Source organism: Amphibalanus amphitrite, unplaced genomic scaffold, assembly GCF_019059575.1.
Source record: "Amphibalanus amphitrite isolate SeventyFive unplaced genomic scaffold, NRLGWU_Aamphi_draft 000693F_arrow, whole genome shotgun sequence".
In the NCBI taxonomy this organism is placed as follows: Eukaryota; Metazoa; Arthropoda; class Thecostraca; order Balanomorpha; family Balanidae; genus Amphibalanus; species Amphibalanus amphitrite.
In genome coordinates, this window is record NW_024882187.1 from 64,657 (window position 1) to 81,813 (window position 17,157).

The 17,157-nt window shown below is 58.8% G+C and overlaps 1 protein-coding gene across 1 annotated transcript; it reads right to left on the bottom strand.

The window, feature by feature from the left end:
* Nucleotides 1–463: 463 nt before the first annotated feature.
* LOC122364711 (MAP7 domain-containing protein 1-like) lies at nt 464–2,978 on the bottom strand. Its single transcript, XM_043335366.1, has 4 exons — nt 2,920–2,978; nt 2,320–2,539; nt 899–1,840; nt 464–631 (listed from the first exon to the last, which is right to left on the bottom strand). The coding sequence occupies exons 1-4, from the start codon at nt 2,976–2,978 to the stop codon at nt 464–466; spliced, it is 1,389 nt and encodes a 462-aa protein (XP_043191301.1).
* Nucleotides 2,979–17,157: the final 14,179 nt, after the last annotated feature.

Consider the following 17,157-nt stretch of genomic DNA (forward strand, 5'->3'; position numbering starts at 1 on the left):
AAAATAAGCAGATCCCAGTCTCTAAAACCTAATAAAAGGCCTAATATGATCCTAATATGATCCACACATTACCAACAAACCAGTTATTATTCTAGATAAAATGGAAGCTCCACGATAAATAAAACATTCACCCGGAGGGTGAACTATGAAGGGAAAATAATGGACACCGGATGCGGACGGTTCAGAGGAGCAGCTGATAGACAACTCACGTGGCGAACACTGAACCATCCGTCTCGCAAAGGAACGCGCCGCTCCACTATCTTCTGCGCTTATCTGAGGCAGACAGCGCCAAGAACACGAGCGGGGGCGAGTTGAGCCGCACAAAGTACCGGGCTGAGCGCAGAGTCAGCCGACCCGTGCAGGTCAATCGCGGTATTCGAATACGTTCCTAGTGGGCCCGCCACTGACTCCTGGGCAGCTTCCGTCGGGGGGAGCCGCCGCGTGCCAGCCCCTGTGAGAGGCCCTAGAAGCCGGGCGGGTAGTGGCGCCGCTCACCGCCGGGAGGAGGCGGCTGGTCAGGCAGCCCGGGCTCCGGCTGCTCCGGACTGCGGGCTCTCAGAACTGGGCGGCCCAGGAAGCGCTGCCGGAGCTGCTGCTGCTGCTGCTGGAAGGCCGCCTGGTCAGCCGCCGGCTGTCGGGGGTCCGGAGAATGTCGCCATGGCTGCTGGAACTCGGCATGCAGAGGCTGCTGGAACTCTGGCTGCAGAGGCTGCTGGAACTCGGGACGCGGCGCCTGCTGGAACTCCGGCTGTGGTAGCTGCTGCGGCGGCGGTATCCTCCACAGCTCCACGCCGCCCCAGGCGCCCTCCGGCAGCTGCTGCTGCTGGTATGGCTGCTGGTGGTGGTGCGGCGGCGGCAGGCGGTTGGCCGCCAGCTGCAGCGCACCCTGACGCAGCGCCTCCTCCCGCCACAGCTCCTCCCGGCGCCTCTGTTCGCTGAGGAGCACTGCGCGCTGCCGCCTTCGCTCCACCTCCCGCTCCATGGCCTCCGGGCCGACGGGCCGAAAGTCGGGCCCCTGCTGAAAGACCAACTGCTGCTGCTGCTCTTGTAAGCGCTGCTGCTCTTGGAAACGCCGCTGCTCTTGGAAGACGTGCTGTTGCTCCAGAGCCTGCATCTGCTGTAAGTGAATCTGCTGCTCCCGCTGTATCTGTGCCTGGGCCTGCTGATTTGGGAGCTGCAGCTCGCGGTGTAGCTGCTCGTTCAGCTGCAGCTGTCTGCGCAGCAGCTGCTGCTCCTCCTGCAGCTGCCGCCGGCGCTGCTCCTCGTAGAGCAGCTGCTCGCTGCGCCGCTCCTCCGGCTGCGACCCGCGCCGCAGCGCGTACGCGGCCAGGTCGTGCTGCATGCTGTTCAGCTGGTGCTTCTGGTTCTCCTCGGTCAGTGACCGCAGCTGCCCCGCCGGCCTCTGCTCCTCGAACGACCACGGCTCGGCCGCGGCCGGCGGCGGGTCCGGGCGCCGCGCGGGCCGCTGGATGGGCGCCGGCAGTGCGGGCCGGCCCGGCAGCGGCCACGGGTCCTCCTGCCTGGGCTCCTCGCGGTCGCCGCCCCAGGGCCAGGGCGTGCCGGTCTGCCCGGCCGACCTCTGACCCACGGCGCCGAACGGCGAGGGTTCGCTGCGCACCGGCGGCTGCTCGGCCGCCGGCGGGCCGCGGCCCAGGTCCAGCAGGCCCAGGTCCACCACAAAGGCCGCACGTTTGGGCGGCGACGGAGACGACTCCCTGACCTCGGTGGCCGGGTCGGGCGAGGGCAACTCGGTCGGCTGTCGCAGGCCGGCGCTCAGCGTCCGTTTGGGCGGGCGGCTCCTGTGCTCGGTCTGTGCGGCCGGCGACCGCTCGTAGATCCACTCGTACAGCGAGACTGGGCTGGTCGGGGAGGGTGTCCGCTCCTCCCGGCGGTCCAGACTCGCCGCGCGCGCCGGCTATTCAGCTGCCCCTCTGGGTCCGTCCTGCAGCCGGGAGAGGAAGACCGTGATTTAGACACTTAGATAAACATTTAGACCGTTAGTAATTAACGCGAATAAGTTTTCTGCAATAAAAAACGAGAACGTTAAGCCCATCCTTATTCAGCCCAGGCAACCAAAATGTCTGAGAGCTCCCAAGTCTAGAAATGTCCCCGCAGAAATGTCTGAGAGCCTAAGGTCAAAACGATATTACCGAGCTAGTTTTGAACATTATTTAATGCTAGGTATGCTCTTTTTCTGTTATCGCAAGTGGGCTAATTCCATGAAGAAAAAGTAAGTGGCATTCTACGCTAAAAGACATCGTAAGTAACGGCAATTTGCGCTGCACCTTCACTGAAGTCGTCCTTGTAGCCTCAACTTACCCTGTGAGTGTCTTCACGGGTGGGGCTCCCGCTGTCTGTCCCCAGAACTGCTTCCATCGATCCCTCCCCCATCATCTTCCGCTTCACCTCCTGAGCGCGCTTCCACGACATGGCCAGGAAGCGGTACTGCGCGAACAGGAAGGCGCCCTTGGCTCCCTCCACCTCCTCGTCTTTGAGCTTCTCGTAGTCGTGTTTGATGACCTTCAGCAGACCGTGGTACCTGGAGCAGGCGGGCGCGGTACTGAACAGAGTGGCACTTTGACGACGACAAACGTCTACAAAGTACGACTAAATGAGCGATAAACACTTATCCGACAACGTGACATCACAATGAAATCAAACTAAAAACGGACTATAATTCCTGACGGTTTCAGCTTGGAGTAGCTTTCCTTTCACTACCATGAAAAATGGCTTCGACTGAGCAGTAAGGCACCTAATGCAAACAGTTGAGACAGTGTTCTTCTCTGCCGCCCGTCACCAATCACTCATTGATAGATTGAGTTGTGACTTAAGGGCGCCCGGACTTCAGATGTCATCGGCGCCCATAACGTCGGCAATTAAAGCGTACGGATAGTGTGAAATATGTTGCGACCAACTCACTCATCGAGCCACCGTTGATCGGCCAGCAGCTCCTGCGGCCAGTGGTGGTAGCGCGCCATGGCGCCCGGATCGGTGCCGCTGAAGCCCGGGTAGCAGGGCAGCGGCTCGCCCCGGCGGCCCACGCCGGCCGGCGCGCCGTCAAAGAACAGCGCCAGCTCGGCTGGCTCGACGGACGGCGGCGGCCAGACCGGCTCCCGGCCGGCGGGTGGAGCCGCCGCCGCCGACACCGTCACCGGCTCAGTCACCGGCTCCGCGGCCGGCTCCGGAGTCGGCTCCCGAGCCCCGTCCCCGCCAGCGCCGGCTGCCGCTGGGACCCTCTCTTCCTCAGCGCGGATCGCTGCCACCTCTTTGACTCCACGCACAGAAGGAGCGCTTGACGCTGATGCAGGGGGTCCTGAAACATGGAAATGCTTCTTCAGCGGAATCGACCTTTTTTAGCATACCTAAATGAGAACAGAAAAACTATAAAACGTTAATCATACGCAAGATGCAAGTGCGTTCAACAATCGAATAAATGTTAAATAAGCGATCTCACTGTCGTGAAACAAAATACCGAAATTTCACATATTTAGATAACTAATGCTTGATAAAAGTTTAAACAAGCAACATAAGAATGTAACCAAAACTGTCCAAAATAATTATATGTCACGTAGTTCGAGACCAGAATGTAAGCAAGGGTAAATTGTTATCATCGCATGTCGCTGTCACAAGTTCGCGCACATGTACGGGAGCCACAGTATGAAAACTTACCAGTTGGCGATGCGACAACCTCCGGCACTGCGGGCCGGTCAGCCTGACAAACAATCATTAAAGTCAAAACATAGTCTGCGTCGTCAAAACATGTCAAAGAAATCAAAGCGTCAAAGTCATTAACGACGTTTCGCGCCTACAATTAGTTCAGTAAAAAAAAGTACAAACACTACCGGAACTATGAAATCAGAATGACATTTTTGTTTGGTCATCAATTTAGTTTAATGTCTCTGTCATTCTTAGGCACGAGGACCTACCTTTGCCGCGTCCTTCCTGGGTTCGGTAGGCCCTCCCTCCGCGCTGTCCGCTGCTGGGCCGCCCGCTGCTGCGGTGTCCGCCGCTGGGGTGTCCGCTGCTGCGGTGTCCGCCGCTGGGGTGTCCGGCGCTGTCTCGTCTGCGGTCGGCGGCTCGGCGGAGGCGCCGGCCGGCCGGGCGGCTGACGCCGAGTGGCCGGGGATCCTCTCCGGGTTGGAGACCCACTCGTACCTCCGCCGGAAGGGCTCGTAGGCCATCCTGGAGGACAGAAGTCGGGTATGTCGATGGGGAACCATTCGTACCTTCAACACAGGCTTCGCGCCCTACTTATCGCAATAGTACGCGTTAGAAAATGCGAAGAAAACGACATACAAAGCAAGCAAAGCAGCAAAGCGAAGCATACACAACCTTTCCCCTTAGCCCATACAGCCACAGCCGTCCCCCGTCCGCTGTTCCCGATCCACTCACCCGGGCGGCGCCTCCGGCTCGGAGGGGGTCAGGTCGCGCCGCGCCGCGCCCCGGCCGACAGAGGAGGCGGACGAGCCCCTGGAGCCGGCGCTGGACAGCGAGCGGCGCGCCGGCGAACTGTCTGAGGAGGCTGCCGACGCGCCGCGGCCGCCGGGAGCGCCCCTGCCGCGGCTCCAGCCGGCGCCGCGAGCAGACGGCCGGCCTCGGCCCGCCGCCGGCGGCGGCTGCTGCGGCTGCTGTCTCTCCTGGCGACCGTCCTGCGGCTGCTGCCGCTGCTGCTGGGCCTCCTTCGGCTGCGGCTGCTGTCTCTGCCTCTCCTGCTGTATCTCCTGGCTAACCTCCTGAGGCTGTGGCTGCTGCCCCTCCTGATGCCTCTCCTGGCGACTGTCCTGCGGCCGAGGCTGCTGCCGCTGTGACTGGTGGCTCTTTCCATGTCGGTGTCTCGAGGACTGGCCCTGCTGCTGCTGCTGCTGCTGCTGCTGCTGCTGCTGCTGCTGCTGCTGCTGCTGCTGCTGCTGCTGTTCTTGCTGTTGGTACCTCTGCTTCGTTGGGGATCCCGCCTGCGCAGGGGATTCGCTCTGCTGTTGCTGGTTCTTCTGCTTTTGAGGAGATCTCGTCTGGGCAGAGGGCTCACTCTGCTGTTGTTGGTTCTTCTGCTTTTGAGGAGACTTCGCCTGCGCAGACTCTTTACTCTGCTGTTGCTTGTCCTTCTGCTTTTGGGGAGACATCGGTTCTGCAGGCGTCTGCCGACCTCCACCTGACGTTTGTTTGCTGGGCACGTCTGCTGCATGAGACGGTGACTTGCCAGATGACCTCCTGCAGGTTACGAATAGATACAGTACTGTTAAAAAATACCACAAACATTGCCTACATCCACTCAGATCTTTGCATTTTCGATTCCGCTCGCTCAATACAGCAATCGGTACAGAAGAGCAGAAACAAATTGTTTGAATTTTTTGGCTGCTGTAGGGCCTGGTGCTGAATAAATGACTATTGAACCAATTAACATAAGTCCTCTTTATACATAGTTGCAAGATTGTCATGCTATAAGCTATGTTTATCAATATGATTGCACTCAATTGGTGTCTGTGTTAGTGCTAGTTGTTAGAAACTCACTCTGGGTCAGTTTTACGGGCAGAATCTCCGACAGAAACACGCAGCGACCATTCCTCATCTGGAAAAAGTGGTGTAGTTTAGCGTAGGATCGCAGAATGCATGACGTTCACTGTAACATACATTTTGCGGTCTTGATACTAAAATTAAACAAGTTACATGTTTCTAAATCAACAAAAGGGATACCAGTAGCTATTACAGTCAAGCACATCTGATCAGTGATCACCCATCACGTCTTATTTGACTTATTTGGCGACAGACGTCATAGGAGCCGGCGGTACTAACCGGGTGACTGGGAGCCGTGGCTGGCCGCGTCGTCCGAGTCCCGGCCTGCACGAAAGGGGGCACGCGGTGGTGTCGTCATACAGAAACATTGTGAAACGTCATACCACCTCATTCTAACATTTTTGCTGTTTTGAAGTAGGTAAGGTTATCGGGGCAAAATATAACCGATTCGTAATCGCCTCTCTGAAACCAGCATGAGCACAGTCATCTAGCATCCAAAACCCCATTATTGATCCATCATGTTCTGACCTGCAGAGCTTGCCGCGGCAGTAGCCGATTTTCCTCCCTTTTTGTTCTTCTTCCGGTTCTTTTTCTTCCCGCCTCCGGCGCCCTTCTGTCCTCCTCCGGCGCCCTTTTGTCCCCCTCCCTCTGCCAGGAGGAGCTCCTCGAAGGCCTGCTGCGCGCGCTGCTCGGCCTCCCTTCTCTCGGCGTCCGTCTGCCGCTCCTGCTGCTGCGCCTGGCCGGGCCGCTTCTTGGTCTTACCGGCGGCGGCCATAGCGATGGCGCGGCACTTCTCCAGCCGAGCCACCTGGAACATCTGCCGCCACAGACAATCTTAGCGATGACAGATTACAGTAAAAGCACCAACGTAAGTGCAATAGAAATTCAGCGACCAAAAATAACAACACTGGGAATAAAGCAGCTGACACGTAATTATGGACTGGGCTTTCCATTAGGATAAATAATCTGTCTGAATACCGTTTACTTTTTCTAGTTACCAGCTCCTAGTTTAGCGGTAAAAATGATGCTTAGTAATCTTCATCATAACAAGACTAATGAAACTTTATTGCGGGATCAAAAGCGTTATCACAGACTTATTCCAAACACTCACTCGCGAACGCGATCTTACCTTCGAGGGATCGTCCTTGCACTTGTCGATGCAGGTCTTCAGGTCGGCGCCGGCGTCCTTCGGGAGGCGCGCGCCCCTCTTCAGGAGGAACTCTGTCATCTCGACCTGAGCATTTCTGTACGCCTGTTTCAGGACGGACACCTGTGGGCGCACAGTTATGTCTGTCAGCGTCTCCCGAAACAGATACACATTATTTTGGTAGCACTCAATAACAATTGTAGCGCTCTCATCATAGTTAATTCGAGTGATTTATGTAACAAACTTCGCACCACCACCGTCGCCACTGCTGCGGTATTATCACCCCACGCTGTAACAGCGCTACCACGCGCTGCTGCGCCGGTCTCGTCCCGGCGCCACCACTCACGTCTGCGTTGTCCTGCGAGTGCACGCTGGCGCCCTTCTCCAGCAGTAGTGTGGCCAGGTCGACGAAGCCGCCCTCGGCGGCCATCCAGAGCGGCGTGCGGCCGCTCTTGTTCTTCACGTCCACCCGAGCGCCGCTGGCGACAGGCGGGCAGCTTAGACCGGCGGAAACTGAGGACCTACATCGCCCCTGACACACACACACAAACACCGAGCGCCGCTGGCGACAGGCGGGCAGGCTAGACACGGGGAAAACTGAGGACCTATCGCCCCCTCTCTCTCTCACACACACACACACACACCGAGCGCCGCTGGCGACAGATGGGGCAGGTTAGACCGGCGGAAACTGAGGACCTTCATCCCCCCCCCCCCACACACACACACAAACACATCGGTAACACGCATTGCCTCGTATACGAACTGAGGACCTGCACCGTGGCTTTACCCCCGTATCTTTTGATGCCCCCACGGAGCAGCGCTCGGTCTCACCGTCTGATGAGCATCTCGGCGAACTGGAGCATGCCGGCGGCGGCGGCCGCGTGCAGCGCCGTGTCGTGGTGCACCAGAGACTCCGTGTTGGCGTTGGCGCCGGCGTCCAGCAGCAGCTGGCCCAGCTCCGTGTGGCCCAGCATCGCCGCCTCCATCAGCGGCGTCACCCCTTGCTGCGGCGCCGGCGGACGGGACACGAGTCAGGACAGCGGACGGCTTAAAGCCTGGCTACGCTATGCGTTTTCTGTGTGCGTTTTTTGCGTGTTTGGGGTTTTGCGTAATATCGTTGTAAAAAAGGTTACCTATTAATTAAGCTTTTTTAATATTTATATAAAAATTAATAAAACGTTTATGTTAATTAAAAGCTTATATGAAAAACAACAAAAACGTAATGTCGTTTCTTTCTAGAACGATATTCCGCAAATCACGCAAACTCGCAAACAACGCACGCAGAAAACTCATAGTGTAGCCAGGCCTTTAGTGTGGGGTGTGCACTGGGGGAGACGCACACTTTTCACGCATGAAATGAAGTTACCATTTTCTAGCCAAATTTCCTAACAAAAACACCTGCTCAGTCACTAATCACACTGTCTGGATAGGTCTGGATAAGGCCAGAGATTCAGCTTACCCTGGCGCAGTTCTCGATGAAGTCCTTGGTGACTTTGGTCCTTTTCAAAAGTGATTTGACGATGTCCAGATGACCCTTCCGGCAGGCCAGGTTCAGGGCGTTCACCTTGGTCTTGGTTGCCTTGATGTTGGTCTTGGCTCCGTAGGCAAGGAGATAGCTGAAGGCATGGTTAAGGTCATTGGTGATTGGATCCGTGGGTTTTACAGGCACCCGGACAGTGCTGGTCATCACACATCGGCAACTAGTGGCACGTCCATAGGGTTCCCTCGTGTAATGTTATCGCTCAATAAAGCAGTCGACTCGCCCACCGAAGGCGTATCCCCGCCATCCTGTCTCCCTCTCCCGCCCGTTCCACTGCATCAATGTCCACCCCAGTCTAAAGAGCACCTCGGTCCTGCCACCCCACCCCGGTACCAGCCTCTCCCCGCCGCTGCCCCGGTTCCACCCACTTGACCGTGTCGCCGTGGCCGCGGGAGGCGGCCAGCATCAGGGGGGTGACGTTGGCGCGCGCCGCCGGGTCCATCTCCTCCCTGAGCGACATCTTGCTGAAGTTGCCGCCGTCGATGTCGGCGTCGGCGTCCATGAGCAGCTCGATGGCGGCGGTGTGGCCGCCCTGGGCCGCCAGCGACAGCGGCGTCAGTGACAGCGCGTTCTCGTGGCGCACGCTCGCGCCGCTGAGGAGACAGGGGGAGGGGGACCACACAGTCAGCGACAGCGCGTTCTCGTGGCGCACGCTCGCGCCGCTGAGGGGACAAGAGGGGGGGGAGTCAGACTGGCGCCGCTGGGCAAGGGGTAGGGGGAGGGGGAGTCCACAGTCAGCGACAGCGCGTTCTCGTGGCGCACGCTCGCGCCGCTGCGGGGACAAGGGGGGAGTCAGAGACAGACTGGCGCCGCTGGGAGTGGTGAGGGGGGCAGGGGACCGTCAGAGATAGACTGGCGCCGCTGGGGGGACAGGGGGAGGGGACCGTCAGAGACAGACTGGCGCCGCTGAGGGACGGAGGGAGGGGACCGTCAGAGACAGACTGGCGCCGCTGGGCACAGAGGGCGGGACCACACAGTCAGCGACAGCGCGTTCTCGTGGCGCACGCTCGCGCCGCTGCGGGGACAGGGGGAGGAACCACACCGTTAGAGGAGATCGCGTCGTCAGGAGGGACCGTCAGTATCTGACTGTATACCGTCAGCGACATTCCGTTCTGCACGCCCGGGCCACTGGGGATAGAGGAGGGCTGCGCAGTGAGGATCAGTGTAAGTATTCGAAACTAGTTACAGGTGCATCTACGTAGACCTATCATTGAAACGTTTACTCAGCTTGTCTTTAATGTCGACGCTAGTTTGAACCACGCTGTAAGGAAACTAGCGAAGCCCCGAACGTACTTGGGCAGGTCACTCCACCACTCCCACTTAGTTTCCCTTTCCAGACCAAGCACTAAGCAGGCTTTGAGGAGCCTATTCACGACCATTAAATATGGCCATTGCTGTTGTAGCGCTGTTGACTCACCGCTGCAGCAGCACGGCCATGGTCTCCATGTGCCCGTTCATGGCGGCCAGGCCGAGCGCGGTGTCGCAGCTGGACTTGGTGACGCCCTCGATGTCGGCGCGGTAGGCGATCAGCGCCTGGACGGCGTCGGCGTGCCCTCCGGAGGCGGCCAGGTGGAGCGCCAGCACCCCGGCCTGGTTGTACTCCTCTGAGGACACCGCGGCAGGGGGATAGGTCAGCGGGAGGGGAGGGCAGGGGATTCTGCTCTGAAGAAACTACGGCAGAGAGAGGCCAGAGGGAAGGGTCGTTTGAGAAGGCGTTAACAGGTCCGGGTCGCTGTCTCCGCAGTTGTTTTTGCCATTGATCGTTATGTGCTAGATTACGTTGTAAACGTCCTAATTGAATAAAAAAATGAAGAAAACGTATCTTATCTGGTTGTAGAGACCCCTATAATTTGGATGTGGAAGCGGGAGGGCGGAGGCGCATTCTTAGCAACTAAAGTATGAATGTACGCAACTCAAAATGAACTTCTTCCTAAGAATAGGAAATCACTGGGGCGCGGAACGCCTTATCTGCTCACGCTACCCTAAAGTCCTCTATTGATTTATAAGCTCTGGTAAACTGACCGGTGTGCGCTCCGCTGATGAGCAGCAGCTCGATGGCGTCTTTGTGACCGGCGCCGGCGGCCAGGTGCAGCGGCGTGTCTCCTTTGGACGTCACCACCGTCACCAGCCGCTCCTTGTTCATCATTATACGGCGGGCTGCGAATAACGGACAGACCGTCACCACCGTCACCAGGCGCTCCTTGTTCATCATTACCCGGCGGGCTGCGAATAACGGACAGACCGTCACCACCGTCACCAGGCGCTCCTTGTTCATCATTATACGGCGGGCTGCGGGTAACGACACGGGAACAGATAGGGCGTCAGCATACCGACACAGGAACGGACAGACCGTCACCACCGTCACCAGGCGCTCCTTGTTCATCATTATACGGCGGGCTGCCGGAACGGACACGGAGTTAGTACACGGACACAGAGACACGGACAGACCGTCACCACCGTCACCAGGCGCTCCCTGTTCATCATCACCCGGCGGGCCGCCGGAACGGACACGGAGTTAGTACACGGACACAGAGACACGGACAGACCGTCACCACCGTCACCAGGCGCTCCTTGTTCATCATCACCCGGCGAGCTGTGGGTAATAGCACGGATAACGGTCAGAGCCGTCACCACCGTCACCAGGCGCTCCTTGTTGATTGTTCATCATGACACGGCGCGCTGTGGGTAATGGCACGGCGGCAGAGACCAGGGAACGGACACGGACAGAGCACGGACATAGCACGGACAGAACACAGACGCTGTGTCAGGGCACCGGCATAGCAACGGACACGGACATGGCACAGATACGACACGGATGATAACGCGATTAATAACTAAGATAATAACTTAAGTCTGGACAGGGATTCAAACACGGGATTTAAGCCACCATTTAAACGACCATTTAATCATCCGTTTCAACGTTCATTGAAAAGTTAATTTAACCTCACAATTTTGAGTAGCCGTTAAATCATCCGTTTAAACATCTGTCTAAATGTCTACTTGAAATTCAAGTTAAGTCCACTGAAGAGCCCATTTAAAAGTCCATTTAAAAGCCCATATAAATGTACATTTAAACGACCATTTAAACGTCTATTGTAATGTCCATTTAAACGTAAAAAAACAGTAATTTAAACGTCTATCTAAACGTCCATTCGAACGTTCATTTAAATGACCATTTAAATGTTGATTTAAACCTAATATCTTGAACTTGCATTTAAACGCCGATTTAAATGGTTATTTGAATACCCCATTAAACGTTTATTCAAACGTCCATTAAAATATATATGAAAACACTCATTTAAAGTAAATGCCCAATTAAACCCTTTTTAAAACCCACATTAAACACCACCAAAACCGCCAGCAACAAAAAAAAAAAAAAAATGGACAGCGCGATCCATGCATGAAAAGGAGAGACAGAACACAAATGGCGCGAAGCTAAGCGGACATTGACAGCGTTAGAACAAATCCACATCATTGCGGACAAACGGCAGCGTTGGCGCCACGGTGTGTGGGTATTAATGAATTAGCAACGATAAACTAAAGGCTGGTTAAAATAAAGTAGGAAAATATGCATAACATCGTCTGACTGAGGTAGCAAGCATTCACTTTTTTATATGCAGGTCTAGTAATAATCGTCTACGACAATGACTGCGTAATTATTGCGTTAATCACGTCACGAGCGTTCACTTATCAGTTTATACATCTCCCTGGCACGCGTAGGCATTCCCATATTCTGATTTATGAATAAGATATAGTGCACACATTTCGAGATTATCACTTACCAGCGAGTCCCTTGGGGGGAGACATTGCCCTCGGCGGAGGATCCTTCACCTTCCGATAGTTGTCCCGAACCTGACAGATACCGGCAAACAGTTTACAATGCGCATTAGACGATAGGTCGAGCTAGGCACTCGCATTTAGCACGTGCTTGAACTGAATGGATGTCAATAGTGCCATTCATGTAGTACGCATAAGAATAAGAGATGCTAAATACTACGTATGTCAGTAGCCGCTATAGGCTGGCTCATGCACTGAACATCGTCAAGCATCTTATTGACATTGACATACTACATTTGTAAAGTCCCGTTCACGCACAGAGCATAAAGCAAAATAAGGGGACGCCGCGGAAAAGGAGATACAGTTCCAGGCACCAGATCCCTATGGGGGACCTTACCCACCCACCTTGGCCTCGAACTGGTCGATTCTCTTGTTCATCCGCTCCTTCATGGAGTCGAGGCGCGCGCCTTCCTCATTGAGCTGCTGCAGCTTCAGCTTCCTCTCCTGCGGGAGCAGGGCAGGCGCAAATGGTGACCGGGGCCCGAGAGTCGCCGGGGAGGCTCACAAACGGCCAACGTCAGCCGGGATGCCAGCAGGCCGCCAGTCCCACAAATTCACAATAACTGCACCACACAAACTGCCAATTGAGCCTCAGTCCTCAGCTCAATGGACCGCTCCCCGTGGCGTCGGACCTCTCCAGTCTCCTCTCCGCGTGACCTTCCCCCTCGATCATTCTGTTCCCGACCCGCCCCTCCCTGTGTCCCTTACCTCGGGGTCTGCGGGCAGCTGGTCCAGGCTCTGTGTCCTCTCCCCTCCCTCCCTCACCTCGGGGTCAGCCGGCAGCTGGTCCATGCTCTGTGTCCCCGCCCCTCCCTCCCTTACCTCCGGGTCTGCTGGCAGCTGGTCCAGGCTCTGTGTCCCCGCCCCTCCCTCCCTTACCTCCGGGTCTGCTGGCAGCTGGTCCAGGCTCTGTGTCCCTTCCCCTCCCTCCCTCCCTCACCTCGGGGTCAGCCGGCAGCTGGTCCATGCTCTGTGTCCTCTCCCCTCCCTCCCTCACCTCGGGGTCGGCGGGCAGCTGGTCCATGCTCTGTGTCCTCTCCCCTCCCTCACCTCGGGGTCGGCGGGCAGCTGGTCCATGCTCTGTGTCCCTCCCCTCCCTCCCTCACCTCGGGGTCAGCCGGCAGCTGGTCCAGGCTCTGTGTCCCGTCCCGCCCCTCCCTGTGTCCCTCACCTCGGGGTCCGCTGGCAGCTGGTCCAGGCTCTGTGTCCCGTCTGTCCCCTCCCTCCCTCACCTCGGGGTCGGCGGGCAGCTGGTCCACCCTCTGTGTCCTCTCCCCTCCCTCACCTCGGGGTCGGCGGGCAGCTGGTCCATGCTCTGTGTCCCTCCCCTCCCTCCCTCACCTCGGGGTCAGCCGGCAGCTGGTCCAGGCTCTGTGTCCCGTCCCGCCCCTCCCTGTGTCCCTCACCTCGGGGTCTGCCGGCAGCTGGTCCATGCTCTGTCTCCCGTCTGTCCCTCCCTTACCTCGGGGTCTGCCGGCAGCTGATCCACCCTCTGTGTCCCCTCCCCTCCCTCCCTCACCTCGGGGTCCGCCGGCAGCTGGTCCAGGCTCTGTGTCCCCTCCCAGCTCCCTCCCTCACCTCGGGGTCAGCCGGCAGCTGGTCCAGGCTCTGTGTCCCCTCCCAGCTCCCTCCCTCACCTCGGGGTCTGCCGGCAGTTCTGCCACCCTCTGTGTCCTCTCCCCTCCCTCACCTCCAGGTCTGCCGGCAGCTGGTCCAGGCTCTGTGTCCCGTCTGTCCCCTCCCTCCCCTCGGGGTCCGCTGGCAGCTGGTCCATGCTCTGTGTCCCCTCCCCCCTCACCTCGGGGTCTGCTGGCAGCTGGTCCAGGCTCTGTGTCCCTTCCCCTCCCTCCCTCCCTCACCTCGGGGTCAGCCGGCAGCTGGTCCATGCTCTGTGTCCTCTCCCCTCCCTCCCTCACCTCGGGGTCGGCGGGCAGCTGGTCCATGCTCTGTGTCCTCTCCCCTCCCTCACCTCGGGGTCGGCGGGCAGCTGGTCCATGCTCTGTGTCCCTCCCCTCCCTCCCTCACCTCGGGGTCAGCCGGCAGCTGGTCCAGGCTCTGTGTCCCGTCCCGCCCCTCCCTGTGTCCCTCACCTCGGGGTCCGCTGGCAGCTGGTCCAGGCTCTGTGTCCCGTCTGTCCCCTCCCTCCCTCACCTCGGGGTCGGCGGGCAGCTGGTCCACCCTCTGTGTCCTCTCCCCTCCCTCACCTCGGGGTCGGCGGGCAGCTGGTCCATGCTCTGTGTCCTCTCCCCTCCCTCCCTCACCTCGGGGTCGGCGGGCAGCTGGTCCATGCTCTGTGTCCTCTCCCCTCCCTCCCTCACCTCGGGGTCTGCTGGCAGCTGGTCCATGCTCTGTGTCCTCTCCCCTCCCTCCCTCACCTCGGGGTCGGCGGGCAGCTGGTCCATGCTCTGTGTCCCTCCCCTCCCTCCCTCACCTCGGGGTCAGCCGGCAGCTGGTCCATGCTCTGTGTTCCGCCCATCCCCTCCCTCACCTCGGGGTCCGCTGGCAGCTGGTCCACGCTCTGTGTCCCGTCCCCTCCCCTCCCTCCCTCACCTCGGGGTCAGCCGGCAGCTGGTCCAGGCTCTGTGTCCCCTCCCCTCCCTCCCTCACCTCGGGGTCAGCCGGCAGCTGGTCCATGCTCTGTGTCCTGTCTGTCCCTCCCTTACCTCGGGGTCAGCCGGCAGCTGGTCCATGCCCTGCTCGTATTTGGCCTGCCGCTCCAGGTACTCCTTGGTGTCGTCGCGGATGTCGTCCAGGATGAGCTGCGTCTCGGCCACGCGGTACTGGATCTCCAGGGCCTCCTCCTCGTCACTGTCCGGCAGTAGCTGGTCCACCGGGACGCCGGAGAGCGCGGCCAGCTCGGCGCCGTACGCGCGCACCAGCACCGACCGCTTCCGGGCTGCCAGGGACCGGGGAGGGGACGGTCAGTAGGGGAGACAGTACAGCACCGACCACTTCCGGGCTGCGGGGAGGGGACGGTCAGTAGGGGAGACAGTACAGCACCGACCACTTCCGGGCTGCGGGGAGGGGACGGTCAGTGGGACCGGGGAGGGGACGGTCAGTGAGACCGGGGAGGGGTCGGTCAGTAGAACCGGGGAGGGGACGGTCAGTAGGACCGGAGAGGGGACGGTCAGTAGGACCGGGCAGGGGACGGTCAGTGGGACCGGGGAGGGGACGGTCAGTAGGACCGGGGAGGGGAACCGTCAGTAGGACCGGGGAGGGGACGGTCAGTGGGACCGGGGAGGAGACGGTCAGTAGGACCGGGGAGGGGGAACCGTCAGTAGGACCGGGGAGGGGACGGTCAGTGGGACCGGGGAGGAGACGGTCAGTAGGACCGGGGAGGGGACGGTCAGTAGGACCGGGGAGGAGACGGTCAGTGGGACCGGGCAGGGGACGGTCAGTGGGACCGGGGAGGGGACGGTCAGTAGGACCGGGGAGGGGGAACCGTCAGCAGGACCGGGGAGGGGACGGTCAGTGGGACCGGGGAGGAGACGGTCAGTAGGACCGGGGAGGGGGAACCGTCAGTAGGACCGGGGAGGGGACGGCCAGTGGAACCGGGGAGGAGACGGTCAGTAGGACCGGGGAGGGGACGGTCAGTAGGACCGGGGAGGAGACGGTCAGTGGGACCGGGGAGGGGACGGTCAGTAGGACCGGGCAGGGGACGGTCAGTGGGACCGGGGAGGGGGAACCGTCAGTAGGACCGGGGAGGGGACGGTCAGTGGGACCGGGGAGGAGACGGTCAGTAGGACCGGGGAGAGGACGGTCAGTAGGACCGGGGAGGAGACGGTCAGTGGGACCGGGGAGGGGACGGTCAGTAGGACCGGGCAGGGGACGGTCAGTGGGACCGGGGAGGGGACGGTCAGTAGGACCGGGGAGGGGACGGTCAGTAGGACCGGGGAGGGGACGGTCAGTAAGACCGGGGAGGGGACGGTCAGTAGGACCGGGGAGGGGACGGTCAGTGGGGAGGGAGTGCAGTACGGCGGGACAGAGGACACGGAACACAGCGGACACAGCGGGAGGAACAGAACGGGTACAACGGGAGGAAAAGAGTGCGTACAACGGGAAGAACAGAGCGGATACAACGGGAAGAACAGAGTGGGTACAACGGGAAGAACGGAGCGGGTACAGCGGGAGGTACAGAGCGGGTACAGCGGGAGGTACAGAGCGGGTACAGCGGGAGGTACGGAGCGGAGACACACCCGGCAGTCGTAGGAATAGTCCCTGTATGTAGGACGTTTTCAATTTGCATGCTAGGGGGACGAACTGGGACGGCCACACGACCCCAGCCAGTCAGATTAGTTTCCCAGCAGACCAGTAATCACACGCACATTCTGCGGAGATGGACATTGCCTCTGTTCTGCCCATCTACAGGCCGATTTTAGTCGTAATATGTTATTCGGACGCCAAATTCAGAGCGCTCCCAAGTAAGTTTTTTTTTGCGCGAGCCTGATGTTTACCAGCCTATCAAAACAGACTTCGTTGGCATTGAAAACCCAGAAGCTGACGCCTAGCGAACCCTGACAGTGGAAAGCGGCCCGTCCTGCGCACATACTTCAACTGGCTGCAGCTGCCGCCACGAGCCGCCCACAGACAATACCCGAGAGTGTTTGTATGGAGTACGAGAGCGACTAGTCTCCTCAGGAGACCTCAGTGCTTTACCAACCGAGCTGCGGGGCGGACCACGCAGACCATGCAAACAATTTGCTGTCGACCGACATCCCAAGGAGACAAACTTTTCTTCTATAGCAGCAAGCACCCAGCTTTGCATCGATAAATGTTCGTATTCGCACGTGATTTCTTCTTTACCCAAACGTCTTCGTGATATTTGCACCAAAGCTCATGCAGTTACGGTCTTGTTTCCATGCACGTCTCATTAGATTTTCCCCCGAGAACTGCGGCTGGCACGGTCCTGAGCATTGCACAATGCACCGCTGTCGTGCCATCATGCACAGTCACCCACCTGGCTGGTCGGTGACACAACTGTGACGTCACCGGTGTCGAGGCAGTGCTGACGATGACGTCACTGGTGACCGAGTTATTATTGCCGCGAGGAGAGTGCTCCTTTTAGAGCTTCTCTCTCCAGACGCGAACTCTGAGTCGCACGACACAGCCTCAAACTAGCGTG